We start from the raw sequence: 17,023 nt of genomic DNA, 5'->3' as shown, positions 1-17,023 counted from the left end.
GTACGTATAAAGAGACAAAATAGAAAATATATCTATTAAATTAGCAGACTCTTGTCCAAGTACAATGATGTAGATAGATATATATTTATATATATGAGATTACTTAAAACACACACACATGCACGCACGCACGCACACACACACACACACACACACACACACTAGAGCTTTTATCATCTTTTGCATTTACAATGCTCTTTATAAATAGCACTTACTGTGCATAAACTCATCATATCTCTATTTCTTTAGGCTTCTAATATGAACTCTTCCTGATAGTCCAACCTATGGATACTTCCAGCTAAGATGTGTGATTTCTCACATTGGTAAATGATGAAATATTAAGTTTAAAAAATACTAGATAGATAGATAGACAAACAGCCTGGACTTACTTGTGCATCATATGATTAGATAAGATGTTAAAAAATGAATTAAAATTATATTTTGTCATTTCCTCGTTTGTCATTTTAATATTGAACCTCAAGAAGCTAAATGAGCTTAGCCTTAGAATTGTTTTATGTTTTTAATTGCCCCAAGTGAAAAGGTGCCAAATACACTGGGCAAAATTATAAACGCAACACTTTTGTTTTTGCCCCCATTTTTCATGAGCTGAACTCAAAGATCTAAGACTTTTTCCAGGTACACAAAAGGCCTAGTTTAGACACAAAATGGAATTTATATGGATCCCTCTAGCAGCAAAGATCTCATAGAACTCACCACAGTGCTTATTTTGGTTACCTTCCTCTCATACAGTCAGATAGCCACTAAGCGTGGGACCACGCTTGTAAGCAGGGAGAATTACTTTGACAAACCTGACATCAAGTGTGGGAATAGAGAGAGGTACTGGTTTAGGCACGGAAGGGAATTTATAGAGACCACTTAAGCAGCGAAGATCTTAGTACTTATTATTCCGTTCCGATAGCACTACTCGGATATCTATTCAAATCGGCAATACCAATGAAAGCTATCGGTCAGAAAATGTGTGTATATGACCTTGGTTACACTGGTTATCATCCTCTTACATAGTCAGATAGCCACTCCACTGATTTATAGATTCGGCATCTACTCTGACTAACCGCTTAGTTTACTCCTCCCCAATTTCCCCCCCACGTATATTCCTATTGCTATGTTATTTTCCCCTCTTGCCGTATTTTACGGAGATATACACTGGCACAGACGTGTGCAAGGTAATATCCCTATCAGTTTCTGTTTAATCATATATTATGATCCCTTAACAGGTTGTTGTGTTACCTAGCAAATTTACATCAACCAGTACTAATGGGTTATAGCAAATTAATATACATATACCTATCCTCATACTACCAGTAAGAGGCAGTTCAATATCACTGCAAACAGGCAATTTTGATATGTTGAGACTAGCTTTACATAAATAGCAGAATTTCACGTTACTAAAGTAGCTGGTTGTTTGTATCTATCTATCACACACCGGTTGGTTCACTCACTTATTGCATACAAGCACCTTGTATGTATTTTTTTTTTTTTTTAAACTGTTCCTAGTCTGGAAGTCATTTAACTGTTCCTAGTCTGGAAGATAGCTGGCCCTCTAATTAGAGTATATTATATCCCAGTGCCCACTGGTACACTACTCTTTGTCTACTCATCTCCAGTGTACCAGTTTGAATATTGCCTCAATCTCTAATTTCTTTTAGTTTGTGCAGAAATTCTCTGGTTATGCAAACTGATTGTTGCAGCAGCTTTCCTGGTGGCTGGTCTCAGACGATCTTGGAGGTGAAGATGCTGGATGTGGAGGTCCTGGGCTGGTGTGGTTACACGTGGTCTGCGGTTGTGAGGCCGGTTGGATGTACTGCCAAATTCTCTGAAACGCCTTTGGAGACGGCTTATGGTAGATAAATGAACATTCAGTTCACGGCCAGCAGATCTGGTGGACATTCCTGCAGTCAGCCAATTGCATGCTCCCTCAAAACTTGCATCATCTGTGGCACTGTGCTGTGTGATAAAACTGCACATTTTAGAGTTGACTTTATTGTGACCAACCTAGGGCACACCTGTGCAATAATCATACTGTCTAATCAGCATCATGTTATGCCACTCCTGTGAGGTGGATGGATTATTTCGACAAAGGAGAAGTGCTCACTAAGACAGATTTAGACAGATTTATGAACAATATTTGAGAGAAATAGACCTTTTGTGTATATAGAAAAAGTCTTAGTTCAGCTCATGAAAAATGGGGGCAAAAACAAAAAAGTGTTCAGTTTATTATATTGTTCAGTATATATATATACACCGATATACAGGTAACAGCAAAAAACTGTTTTTATGCATGATTTTCTTTACAAACCAAATGTACCTATCACTGAAGACTGCTTCACAAACTTATATGTTTCTGAACTATACTAAATGAGCCAGACACTTGTTTTGACAAACAATTAGACTTCCAGTAAAATACAAATGTTATAAATAGTCTGTTTATATCTTGTGCACTCATAAAAGATTTCATTAACATACACGAAAGAGACAAAATAACATGTCAATAAATCACAGGTTGTGAATACACCCATGTAAAAATGTTCAGGTTTATACAAGTTTATAGCTATGACAGATTCCATATTGGACAAATGGCAAAGGCACGCGAACTTTCATGTGACACTTTTTATGTAAACATTTTAAATGTGCAATATGTATAATATATTATCTCATCCTCATAAATATGTAAATAAAAGTAAACCCCATGATTGCAATCCCATAATGATCAGCACACCTAGTAGACATATGGGACCTGTGATCTTGAGTATTGAGTGCCAGTTGACTCTATCAAACATCACGCTTGTCTAGCACAAAATTAGCACGGGAGTAGCAAACAACTGTAGATGGAATAGCACTGAAATTAAATGTTGCTAAGCAACCTGAAGTTATCATCCTCTCTCACTTTTCTTTTTGAAAAATTAAGCTCTTTACCTTCTATACTAATTGCCCAAACAAGCAGGGTCTTCCAGGGTAATGCTTGAGAGGATAAACTTCTAATAATTATTATTGTTATGATTATTAGCATTTATATAGTACCAAAGTAGTCTTTAGTTATTTTACAGTTACATAGTAGGGATATAACATGAGTTAAAGGGACCCTATAGTCACCAGAACAACTACAGCTTAATGTAGTTGTTCTGGTGAGTATAATAGCTCCCTTCAGGCATTTTCATGTAAACAGTGTTTACTTTGCCCCTAGGGACAACTCCAAGTGGCCACTCCTTAGATGGAGGGCCTTCCTGGCTCAGGGCTGCACAGCAAGCAGCGCTGCCGTTCAACGTCCCCACGCTCTGCATGGAAATGCTGAATTTTCCTTATAGAGATGCATTGATTCAATGCATCTCTATGAGGAGGTCCTGATTGGTCAAAACACCATTTGGCTCCGCCCTCGTGCCAATTTTAGCCAATCCAATGCTTTCCCTTCATTTCAACCGGCTGTCAAGTTCCAAGGACATTTCTTTCACTCTGATGGTGAAATTGAATAGCTTGGCTCATAGGCAAGTGGTTAAACAGTATGGCATAAATTCTGCACACATGAGTATATTACACATGGATATATTTCCCTATGGGAAAGCATTGGATTGGCTAAATATCTGCCATTTTGATGATGTCACAAAGGGGGCGGAACCAGCGCCAGCGCGGTGCTGGAAATAACCTGAGTTTTAAATTTTTATAGGGGTGCTAAGGGGAGGTAAGCCACCTATATGGTGGGTTTAGCATTATAGAGTCAGAATACATGTTTGTGTTCCTGACCCTATAGTGATCCTTTAATTTATAAATAAAAACATTAAGTAAACAAGGCCCTGCTGAAACAAGCGTATGATCTAGGACATGGGTAGGCATTTGTGGCACTCCAGATGTTGTGGACTACATATATGTTGGTGCTTTGCCAGCATTATGACTGTAAGAGCATTATGGAAGATGTAATCCACAACATCTGGAGTTGCCTACCCGTGATATGGGACATTACCAAGAAGGAGATTGCTGGTACATATAAAAATATAATATAAATATAATTTCATTACAAATTTTAAACCAATGACCTGCCAGGCTCTAACAGAAGATGGAGATGGCAGAACCAGCAGGGGTAAGTGTGCTTTATACTTACCTCAATTTTAAACATATTAGTTGTGTTTAAAAATGAAAGAGGGGGGGCGGGGCCGGGCCGCCGAGCCGAGCCGAGCGGTCGCAGGGAAGAGCAGCTCCTGCAGACTGAGTGATATACACGCTATAACCCGCGATTTATGGGGCACCCAGCGACCAACTACCTTGTATGCGGACTACCGAAGTCGGGGTGAGGCTCGCTCTTGAAGTTCCAGTCCCCCGGAGGCGGGATCCCTGCAGCACCAAGCGGGACCCGACCTGGCGGTGAGTGAGGTGGACGGCCGCCACCTCGCTATCCTGCCCGACGGAGCCGATCAAGCGCACAGCACATCGGCAGGTCCGGCCCTGTCCCCCCCCCACCGGACCGGGGGGGTGATCCCGGTCCAAGCCTTATGACCACACTCGGAGGCACTACTTACCCACCAAGAAGGCCTGAGACCCGCAGTCAAAATGGCGGCGGCCACGTGTGCGAGGCCAGACCGGCAGACCCTGAGGCAGACTGCAGACAGGACCCAGCATGGAATACAAAGCTGCAAACCTGTGGTGACATATACCGTACAGCAACATCTAAATCCGGTAACTCACCGACACGCATCACTCTACTCCTGGAGACGGAGCTACCTGTGGGACCACACACCCCTCTTCTGGGCTGGGCGCTCACCAAGAGGATCCCCTCTACAGCCTGCCATATCCCCCGGGGACAGACCGCAACCCGGCGGAACCCAGGGCCCATGATCCTGTTGATGGGATCAATGGCGCAAGGGCGCGAGCGCCTACGAAGGCCCCAGGCCGAAGGCTGGTGACCCATGGTGCTGGCAATGTCACAACGCCGGGAAATCCTACGACCAAGCAACTGAGGTATCACGGCGCACCCGGCGCGAGATATAACCGAGATGACCGGACACACCGACCACCATATATGGACTCCCTACAAGCCTACCCATGTTCTGGGCCACACAACCCGGATACCGCCTACAGGAACCTGTCTATGGGCTGCTTTGGACTACCTGACAGCCTGACCACACTTGACCCATGGTTCAACGGACAGAACCCATACACCCCGGAGCACAGCAGGCATATTCCACTGGACAATATGCAGTAACAGAAGGGACACTATTATTCCAGGCAGTCACCATGCATGCTGCCCTATATTTCAGCGATGTAATATATGTCTCCTCTATATGTCCAATGTCTCATGTATACCCTTTAACCAGTCCTGCCCAGCGATATTTTTTAGCTGCTTGCTGCTCACACTAATGCGACTATGCTGGTGTATTCTGTTAGGCTCCTAACCCACATACATCCTAATGTTACTTGCCACCATACGGTGCAAAAACCATAGGCCACTCGAGCGGTACCCCTACTGGCGAACCGACTTGCTAATAGGCTGCTGAAACCAGTGTAAACCCTCTATCCCGGTCTGGCTGACATAGGCCGTTAAACATCATACCTAGGCTTAGCTGCACGAGACACTAAGTGGCATTTTGTGCGATATACTGGCCTACCTGTTATCTGTTAGCATAACTAAACTATACGACTGTCATAATCCTGTGGTCTCAGTTTAACTTGTCCCTATCTTGGCCTCCACGGCTCAGTTTTAGCCTGAATCACTCACTTTAGATGCTCCACATGATAATACCCTTGAATGTAAAGCTTTGATTTGCTGTATTGCATCTATTTCTAGCTTGCTTAAAATCGTCTTCACCGAACGACCCATAAGCGTACTTAAACTAATCTGTTACTATTGTAAAGCCCGATATCTTTATGTTTCTACACAAAATATGTTTTGATGTATCAACGTCACGTTAATTAAGCAGGATAACCGAGACATACATTATAACACACATGTTTGAATGGCTCAATGTTTTAAGCTGGTTTAAAAAAATATATATATATAAAATGAGGCGGATAACTCTTGGAGATTTTGTAACTTGATATGATGATATTAACCTGTGTAACCCCTGCAAGTCTCCCTCTCTTTATTCTGTATCACCATAACCCTATGCCTCAATAAAAGAAAGATTGACAAAAAAAATGAAAGAGGAACCCATAGAAAAGTGAGTTTTTAATTTGTCATTTTTTTTAAGTTGGCTTTCTGAGGACAAAACTAAAACATTTAGTACTATAAAAAATGAAACAAATCTGATAAGTCCTTTAATACCTCCAGCGGAGCATGTTCTGCTGACTAATGAAATAGCAGGCTGAAAGCCTCAGGTTAATTTTTATTTCATTGTTAATAACGATAAATTCTGTGTATATTTTTCATTCTGTTGGCTTTGATTTATGACCCAGGTTAAAAATTCTTAAATAGTTTTTTTTCATACACACTTTACAAGAAAGAATAGAAAAAAAAAAAATCTCTGTTGTAGTTCATATAATTTAATGATGGACAACTTTGTCCCCCACAGAAAGTGATTATGCTAGATCGAAGTAGGCATCCTTCGACACTCCAGATGTTGTGGAGTGAACTGAATCTCCAATAATGCTCTTACAGCCACAAGGCTGGCAAAGCATCAGGTGAGATGTAGTCCGAACAACATCTGGAGTTCAGAAGGTTGCCTACCCCTGTGCTAGACTGCCCAATGACCTTGAATTAAAAAAATCCCTAAACTATATTATTTGGAGAATACTGTGGGAGTAGTTGGTTAACAGCCAAGCATTTTAAACAATGACTTCTAGTTCGGAGATTTATAGCAACCTTATTAACTTTGACCTACAATGTAAAATCAATAAACATGTACAAATAAATCTTACGTAGCCGAAAATTGGCGAATTCCTAAACTCAGGCTAATATATTCTAATTTTTGACTGTTAAAAGCTCTCATTAAATTCACATCCTTTTTCAGTTAAAACAGTAAAATCTTGCTTCTGTGAGAGATGTTCTAACATTTGCTTATTTCTATTGTTGGATAAGAGATAGAAACCATCAAGACATTAAAAACCCCAAACTCTTGCCTGGTAACAAATTTAGTCGTCGCTGAAGTCACATTAAACTGTTCATACTGACTGTTGGGGGTACAATCATACACAGTTAAAAAAAATGTATTAACATCTTCCCTGCTGTTATCTCTGGAGATACACATTTTGCTTATTTTATAACATACTAACTGCAAACAATTTATCATTTATTAATAACACTTGCTATTTAACACTGTGTTTAAAAAAGAACGATCAAGATGTCCAAACTTGTTACTGACCCAAACACTATACATATAATTCTGACTTACTGACATTGTGGATTCTCTATTACATGACACTTAAATCATAGATAATTACAGTAGGACATCTTACCTCTTCTCTGGGCATCCTGGCCTTTGAGGAAATCCTGTACTGAAGATCAAATTTTGCCTTTTGTTCTCGATTTCTCTTGAAGGATTCATTGGCAAACAGCCCACCCACTCTTTGTAAGGAGTTTTTTCTCACAAGGCTTTGCCTGCCTCGTACGCCATGCAGTAGTTGCACTAAAAACATGTTGGCTGGCAACTCATTGATGTTGCAAAATACAGGGGTAAGACATTCCGGGCACCTGAGTTCTTTCTTTGCTTTCAATAACCTCTGCAGGCAAGGTTGGCAGAAGGTATGTTGGCATGGCAGTACCTTGGCAGTGACATCCAATTTCCTTTGGCACATAGGGCAATCCAAAAGCAGGTCAAAAAGAAGAAGTTCATCCATGTTTTCTCAAAAATCCAGCCAAACGAAAATATCAAGGTGACATGGTTCTTCTAACTAAAAAAAATACATTGGTAGATAATAGTTAAAATGTCAAAAAGATACGCAGTGTTTATGTTTCCTAAATTAGAAATCAGTTTCAGAAATCAGTCAGGAGCATGATATTAGTTCACCCATACTTTGAGAAACGAGTAATGCCGTAGACAATTTGCAGATGTGTACCTTTGTTTTACAGCCCAGATTCAAGTGAGTCATTTGTGATTCACAAATACAAAAGAAAAGAATCCATAAAATGCTGCCTTCATTTCAACCGGCTGTCAAGTTCCAAGGAAATTTTTTTTCACTCTGATGGTGAAATTGAATAGCTTGGCTCATAGGCAAGTGGAGATTTAGAAAACTGACAGGAGCATCTCCGTCGGTTAAACAGTATGGCGTAAATTCTGTACACATGAGTATATCATACATGGATATATGAAGAATGCGTAAAGTATAACTAAAATAAACTAAGATGCTCCATCAAGCCTTTATAGTGGTAAATGAAAGATACAGCTATAGATGGCATACCTACAGGCAAACACCATAACCACTACAGTGCGCTATAGCAATTACGGGGCAGTGAGTGCCCTGACACTACAGACTCCTTGTAAGTAATCAAACCAATTTGACTTTTTACCTGGGGTCTGCCAGGCATCTGAGATTGCAGGGCTTAGCTCATTAGCTGAGATCAGCTAATGTCCTCAGTCAATGAGCCAGCACTGCACTGCAGGACTTAGCACAGGAGAACTAACCGCACCTCCTAGCAGAAGTTTCTGGATCTCAGCACAAATCAAAGAGAGACAGGGAGCTTCAAATAGTTTGACTACTTACATTGCAGGGACACTAGAGAGCTTGAGATAAGTCCAGCAGGGCAGGGCAAGCTCATTGGCTGAGATTGCCAGCTGATCTCTATCAACGAATGAAATAAGCCCTGCGCCAAACTTGGCTCAGAGCACCCCACTGCAGGGAGATTCTCCTTGCAGACCCAGGGTAAGAAGTCAAACTGATAGCAAGGGTTTGGGCTATGTAAAGGCAACCAAATATACTTTAAATGGAAGCAATGCATATAGCCAGCCAATCATATGCTGAGTGTGTCGAAAACAAGTTCTGCCTATTACTGAACTCACATGGTGAGTAACAGTACATACGATTGCTCAAAAAGGGCAAGCCGATGATAGGCTGAAAACATCAGCTGAAATGTTTACTCCATCACTGGGTGCCCAAGTCACTGCTCCTCTATTAGCTGAACAGCCAAAAAGAGTAAAGAGGAGGCAGAGTGATGAGGACCTCTAGACAGAACAACTGTCTAAACTTTTTAAAAACAGGGCATAGCTGCCCTTAGCCAACGAGCCAGACATACCTCAGACAGACAGCTTCTGGCTCATTGCAGGAAGTAGTGGAGGTAGGGAGTGGTGCCTGGTGGTCCCCATAGCAATTCAAAAATGGTTTGAATACTTACAATGGGGGGAGAGGAGGGAGACACTCTGGATAAGTGTGGTTGTGGGCTTTAATAGGAATCAGATGCAAAGAACAATGCTTTGGCAGCTCAATGTAGCCTTGTCAAAGGCTACCTAGAGTTTCCGAAACATTGTTTTGGTATAAGTTTCCTATTAAATATTAAATTAATGGAAAAAAATACCAACATTTTCTGTTAAACAGGTTACCTGAGCAATTATTACATCAAATAACCCAATGGTTAAATCAAATTTGATTTAATTTTTAAAATTTCAATTTGTGGCACATATCAAGTGTAATTTTTATTTTAATTTTTAAATTGATTATTTTGTATTACAATGTTGCTATGTGATTTTTTAATTTTGTTACTACGTTTCCTTCTTGGGTATGATTCTCCAGGTTGTATCCATGTGATCCGCCCCTACTTAACGCCAGATGCTACTAAGGTGTTGGTCCATTCCACTGTACTTTCTCGCCTTGACTACTGTAATCCGCTTCTCAGTGGTCTTACGTGCTCCCAACTTGCGCCGTTACAGTCCATAATGAATGCGGCGGCGAGGCTCATCTTCCTGTCCGCCCGCACCTCCCATGCCTCACCCTTCTGTCAGTCCCTACATTGGCTTCCTATAAAATATAGAGCTCAATTTAAAATTCTGGTTCTTGCTTTCAAATGTCTACATAATGCTGCTCTCACCTATCTATCCTCCCTTATACACAAGTATGTCCCGTCTAGGCCCTTACGATCTGCTGAAGACTTACGTCTATCTTCTGTCCGTAATCACACCTCTGATGCTCGCCTTCAAGACTTCTCGAGGGCTGCACCGTTCCTGTGGAACTCGCTTCCCTCCTCCGTTAGATGCTCACCCAGTCTCCACTCCTTCAAAAAATCATTAAAAACCCACTTCTTCATAAAAGCGTATCAATTAAACTCTTAATAGCTCCCAACTGATTCCTCTTCTGCAACTGTCACTAGTCTAATACTATCCTTACCTTTTGTGTCATTTTACCCCACTCCCTCTAGCATGTAAGCTCATTGAGCAGGGCCCTCAACCCCTCTGTTCCTGTGTGTCCAACTTGTCTGGTTACAACTACATGTCTGTTCGTCCACCCATTGTAAAGCACTGTGGAATTTGATGGCGCTCTATAAATAATAATAATAATAATAATAATAATAATGTGATAGCAATTTAGTTTTGATTACTTAATATTTGCAAACGTTTGTAGTCCTGTAACGGTTACGGGGACACTCCACTGCCCAAATACAAAAAATAAAAATTAAAATCAGTGATAAGTAGATACAACCCCAATTAAACATTGGCAGTGTAACTGGCTCACCAGAGGTTAAAAAACGTTTAGGCGATATTCCCCTTCCAAATAGACAACCAGCTACTGCAAGCACCAATCTCCCAAACTGCAAACTACACGAATCTTCCAACTCCCGAACTGCACACACTTGAATTCCCCAATCTCCCGAACTGGAAACATACGAACACTGGAATAGCTGAACAGGAAAAACATACAATCCGCTTACACTCCTGGCAATCAGCATACAATCCAATTCCCCCAAATACAAGACGACACTTCGGTTTGAGGGTCAAGCAGAATCTGGTTTACTGGGGCTAACTGCCCGGCTTCTATGCAGGTCTCCCACCTGGTGGACACTCCCCTAGGGGACCAGATGGGAAACTGGGAAAAATAGGACACTAACCAATCACAGACATACACCTTTAAACAATCCCACAATGCATTACAATTCCTGCTCTCTGCCTTGGAGATAATTGAGAAGTAATCCAATTATCTCCAAGGACAGAGGCAAAACTCCATTACACACATGGCAGACAAAAAGACAATAAAAGACTTAAAATTACGTACTGATACATTTAGTACATAAAACATATACATTTTACATATCCCCAGATAGCTTAGATCTGAGCGCACATTATTACCGAATGGCGCTCAGATCACATACATACAGTTCAATCCCATAGTCTCTCGTTACACGAATAGGCTCCATGGCATGGCTATCTGGGGTGAGGCTGTTCATACGGTCAAACTACCGAATGAACAGCCAGTCGGTTCCATTTCCGAATGCAGAGGTAAGGAGGCTGGCGGCTCAGCGGTGTTCGCGCAATAAAGTGTCCGTTTTCAGTTCCATAGTTTGAGTGCTGAACACTGCTGGCCGTTCGGGAGTTAAAATGGCCGCTGCTACGTGTTCGGCAAACGAACAAAGGCCACCCAGCGTTCATCAATTAAGCTGCGGTTAACCGCAGCTTCTGGGCGGTCAATTGACGGCACACTCCAGCTCCCATGTGGTCCCTCATATGGTAGTTTTTTCTGTAGCTGGAATCTACCGAACCCCCGGCAGAAAGGCACGAACAAGCCTTTCTGCAGGGAAAATAAAAGCTTTAACCTGTAGGGCCATAGTCCAAAGTGAGCAGGCAAGCAACCAGGCTTCTCCAGTGCCCGGTGGCGAGGTTGGTTCCGCCACAGAGTGTATCTAAAAACAGCTTGTCAAAGCTGCAAATATCTGGTCTGAAGCCTTTGCAAGCCCTCCCCTTCTAACCCTGCTGAGACTTTCTGTGGCTGTCCAGTGCAGCTCAATGATAAGTCTTTGCAAGGCAGATGATCTGGGCAATTGCGGTCTCTTGAATTTAGCACCACTGAGCTAACCAAACCAGGAAGTAACAGGACCAGTTGTCTGATTGATAGCCAGTTATGCAGCTCTACATTTTTTATTATCGTCATAGACATTGTTAGCAGGCTACTCCTTGTTTTTACAACGTAAGTGTTTTTACATGAACATATGTGTGCGTACATCAAATTATGTCAATTGATATAATGTAGGATCTGATGTCATGCATTTACAGAGAAAATAATAAAATGAGAACACACTAAAATATAATCTGTTCTGATTAATTGACTGTCAACTAGTATGCCACACCCTTTCCAAGTAAATCACACGCTGTGACCCAGATTGAAACCTCTTAGTATTGGGAAGTATGTTGTTTAACCCCTTAAGGACAGAGCTTCAGAAGCTTGTCTTTCACTTAATGACAACGGCATTTTTTGCTGTTTGCGTTCAACTGCAATTTGCATTTTACTAATTTATTGCACCGACGCATATTATATACCGTTTTTTAAAGGACAGAAAGGGCTTTAATTTGATGTAATATATATATATATATATATATATATATATATATATATATATATATATACATAAATGCTTATTTATTATTAAAAAAAATACAGAAAAATGCAAACAAAATGAAAAATTTTGATATTTTTTTTACAGTTTTTGCAATAATAATGTGTGCACAATTAGTGCAGGTTAAGGAAAGTAATTAAAAATAAATTCATTTAGTTGTTCTGATTTACAGAATATATAATGTGTCTGTGATTTTAAGTTTTTTGGTAGTTACAGGTCACAAAGCACAAGGAGTAAAATAAACGTTTAATGTGGAGCGATTTTAGAATTTGGTATGTTTGTCTTGTAAGCTTAATAGCCATAAAATAAAACAAAATTGCCACACAAAAGTATATATTTATATAACGTAGACACCACAGGCTATTTACCTAAGGTTGTTTTGACACTTTCTACTTAGCCATTTCACCGCCAACCTGAAATATTGGAGTAAAATTTTATTTTTGGGGGGTTTTGGCACACAAACTTATAACAAAGAACTTCTCATGTGTATTTTGTAAAGTTGGTGTGTGCTATTCCTGTACAAAGTTTTATTTTGTATTCAGTTACATCTGCTGAGTAAAATGACACCCCCATTGTATGTCTTTGGCACTATTTTGTGAAGCTACAGTGCCATATAGGAGACCTGTCCTTTTCAGTATTCACAGTCGAATTTTGAGAGACGGATTTAATGAGCCTATGCTTCCATTTGGGGTATTATAGTAGTTTGACTGTTAAAAAAAAAAACCACAAAGGCCTACCATTTGTAAAAGTAGACACTCCAAGGTATCTCATAAGGTGCATATTGTGCCTTAACATGCCCCCATTATTTCACCAATATATGACAAAGTATGTGGTCAAAAATAATTTTGTCCATTTTTACATACGGATTGCATTTTTGCTGGGCATTTTGTATATTTCATATGTGCCACTAAGTTCAAACCCCCCAAATTATGCTCAGCTAAGTCTTCTGAGTAAAATTACACCCCCATTGTATGCCTTTGGCACTATTTCGTGAAGCTACAGTGCCATACAGGAGACCTGCCCTTTTCAGTATTCACAGTAGAGTTTTGAGAGACGGATTTAATGAGCCTATGCTTCCATTTGGGGTATTATAACAGTTTGACTGTTCATAAAAACCCCACAAAGGCCTACCATTTGTAAAAGTAGACACTCCAGGGTATCACATAAGGTGCATATTGTGCCTTAGCATGCCCCCATTTTTCCACCAATATATGCCAAAGTATGTGGTAAAAAAATATTTTGGGCATTTTCTCATGTGTATTTTGTAAAGTTGGTGTGTGCTATTCCTGTACAAAGTTTTATTTTGTATTCAGTTACATCTGCTGAGTAAAATGACACCCCCATTGTATGTCTTTGGCACTATTTTATGAAGCTACAGTGCCATATAGGAGACCTGTCCTTTTCAGTATTCACAGTCGAATTTTGAGAGACGGATTTAATGAGCCTATGCTTCCATTTGGGGTATTATAGTAGTTTGACTGTTTAAAAAAAAAACCACAAAGGCCTACCATTTGTAAAAGTAGACACTCCAAGGTATCTCATAAGGTGCATATTGTGCCTTAACATGCCCCCATTATTTCACCAATATATGACAAAGTATGTGGTCAAAAATAATTTTGTCCATTTTTACATACGGATTGCATTTTTGCTGGGCATTTTGTATATTTCATGTGTGCCACTAAGTTCAAACCCCCCAAATTATGCTCAGCTAAGTCTTCTGAGTAAAATTACACCCCCATTGTATGCCTTTGGCACTATTTCGTGAAGCTACATAGCCATACAGGAGACCTGCCCTTTTCAGTATTCACAGTAGAGTTTTGAGAGACGGATTTAATGAGCCTATGCTTCCATTTGGGGTATTATAACAGTTTGAATGTTCATAAAAACCCCACAAAGGCCTACCATTTGTAAAAGTAGACACTCCAGGGTATCGCATAAGGTGCATATTGTGCCTTAACATGCCCCCATTTTTCCACCAATATATGCCAAAGTATGTGGTAAAAAATTATTTTGGCCATTTTCTTACATATGGATTGCATTTTTGCTGGGCATTTTGTATATTTCATATGTGCCACTAAGTTCAAAACCCCCACATTATGCTCAGCCTTCTGAGTAAAAAGACAACCCCAATGAATGTCTTTCGCACCATTTTGTGAAGCTACAGTGCCATATAGGAGACCAAGCCATATCAGTTTTTACCGAACTTTGAATTTTGACCCTGGGCCTATGTGCAATTTCCAAGCATCTTCGCAGGTTTTAAATTCAAACTACCCCACAAAGGCCTACCATTTCTTAAAGTAGACACCCCAGGGTATTTCAAAAGGCATATTTTGAACCTTAGCGTGGGATCATTTTTCCGCTAGCGTGTACCAAGTGTAGTGGTAATAAGCGTTTTTTCTGCCTTTTTGACACACAAAGTGAGTTTGCACAGTATATTTTGCAAACCTTATGTGTACTACCACTGTATAATACTTCATATGTTGCTCAGCTATGTCTGCTGAGTACAGCAATACCCCCGTATGTACCTTTGCCAGGTATATGTGGACATCGGAGGGGCACATTTGGGACACAGCCATTCCATTTTTTTTCAAACTTTACATTTTTACTCTGTGCCCATGTCCCATTTTAGAGTATTTTACCAGGCTATATAATCCAAATACCCCATAAAGCCATACCATTTCTTAAAGAAGACATCCCTGGGTATTTCAAAAGGCATATTTTGAACCTTAGCGTGGGATCATTTTTCCGCTAGCTTGTACCAGGTGTAGTGGTAATAAGCGTTTTTTTCTGCCTTTTTGACACACAAAGTGAGTTTGCACAGTATATTTTGCAAACCTTATGTGTACTACCACTGTATAATACTTCATATGTTGCTCAGCTATGTCTGCTGAGTACAAAAATACCCCCGTATGTACCTTTGCCAGGTATATGTGGACATCGGAGGGGCACATTTGGGACACAGCCATTCCATTTTTTTTCAAACTTTAAATTTTTACGCTGTGCCCATGTCCCATTTTAGCGTATTTTACCAGGCTATATAATCCAAATACCCCATAAAGCCATACCATTTCTTAAAGAAGACATCCCAGGGTATTTCAAAAGGCATATTTTGAACCTTAGCGTGGGATAATTTTTCCGCTAGCTTGTACCAGGTGTAGTGGTAATGAGCGTTATTAAATGTATTTTTTTAACTTTTTAAAACTTTTTTTACTTTTTAAAACTATTTTTTAAACTTTTGCTTTGCTTATTAATTTTTTTTTCTTCTAAACTTTCGTAAAACTTTTTTTTACAGATTTAACATTTTTCTAAGCTTTTTTTTTACCGTTAACCCCTAACTAGCAGTAAGCAGCACAAACAGTAAATGCCCCATTTTCCCATAACTCCCACCCACCCCAGCTAGCAAAATATTTAATTATACAATATTTAAATTAGTTAATTAAATAAATTTAACCCCTGAGGGTTAAAAAATAAATAAAAGTTAATCGTCAGGGGTTAAAAAAAATTTAGATCACAGTATAATACTGTGATCTGTATTTTGATCACTTTAGGCAGTGATCGACTGGCAGGGAAGGGGTTAATTTTTATTTGGACTGGGTAAAGGGTTTATTTTTTTAATTTTTTACTTAAACGTTATTAAAACTTTTTTTAACTTAATTTTTTGACTTTTTAAAGCTTATTTTAAAACTTTTTTTAATGTTAACCCCTAGTTAGCCTAACACTTAATCCCCCAATTCCCCACTAACTTCCACCCTCCCCAGCTAGCTAAATTTATAATTTTAAAATATTTAAATTAATTAATAAAATAAATTTAACCCATGAGGGTTAAAAAAAAAAAAAAAAGAATTAACACTCAGGGGTTAAAAAAAAATGAGATCATATTAAAATGTAATCCTTGCCAATTGATCACTGTAGTCAGTGATCAATTGGCAGGGAAGGGGTTATTTTTTTATTAAAATGGGTAAAGGGGGTGGGATTTTAATTAAACTTAATTTTTTTTCCCACCAGGGGGCAGGATCAGCACTGATCCGTCTCACTGCACTTCACAGTGAACCCGGAAGTGCAGGGAGGCGGAGGTGAGTATACTGAGCACATGTGCCCGCTCTGACATGCTGTCAGAGCGGGCACATGTACTGGGACAGCCCGATCCGGTGCTCCCGGTCTGCCTCTAATACAGAGGCAGACCGGAGCACCATTAACCCCACGATCGCCGCGATTGCGGCGATCTGGGGTTAATTTTACCGCGTGACGGACGAGGTCTGTCACTCGTCATTAAGGGTTTCCCCTGAGTGACGGACCTCGTCCGTCACTCGTCCTTAAGGGGTTAAATAACTTTCAGAGATTTTATGTTGTGTAAATAATCACAAGACAGAGTCTATCTAGATGCATGTGTGGATTACGCTTGTGGAGTTGTGTCTCAGTTTGCATATATACACTGAACAAAATTATAAACTCAATTATGAACTCAAAGATCTAAGACTTTTTCTATGTACACAAAAGGCCTATTTCTCTCAAATATTGTTCACAAATCTGTCTAAATCTGTGTTAGTG

General features: G+C 40.0%; 1 protein-coding gene across 2 annotated transcripts in view; it reads right to left on the bottom strand.

Annotated features, from left to right (window-relative positions):
* The window catches only part of SH3RF2 (SH3 domain containing ring finger 2), a 145,680-nt gene extending 137,856 nt beyond the window's left edge, over window positions 1-7,824 (bottom strand). For both annotated transcript variants that reach the window (XM_063445246.1, XM_063445247.1), the window contains exon 1: window positions 7,399-7,824. In XM_063445246.1, the coding sequence (XP_063301316.1) occupies window positions 7,399-7,779 (381 nt within the window). In that variant the 5' untranslated portion in view covers window positions 7,780-7,824. The remainder of the gene's footprint in view (window positions 1-7,398) is intronic.
* Between the last annotated feature and the right edge of the window lie 9,199 nt (window positions 7,825-17,023).

This window comes from Pelobates fuscus, chromosome 3 (genome assembly GCF_036172605.1).
Source record: "Pelobates fuscus isolate aPelFus1 chromosome 3, aPelFus1.pri, whole genome shotgun sequence".
Taxonomy (NCBI): domain Eukaryota; kingdom Metazoa; phylum Chordata; class Amphibia; order Anura; family Pelobatidae; genus Pelobates; species Pelobates fuscus.
Note: the sequence above shows the minus strand (reverse complement) of the source record. Positions and strands in the feature narration are given on the sequence as shown.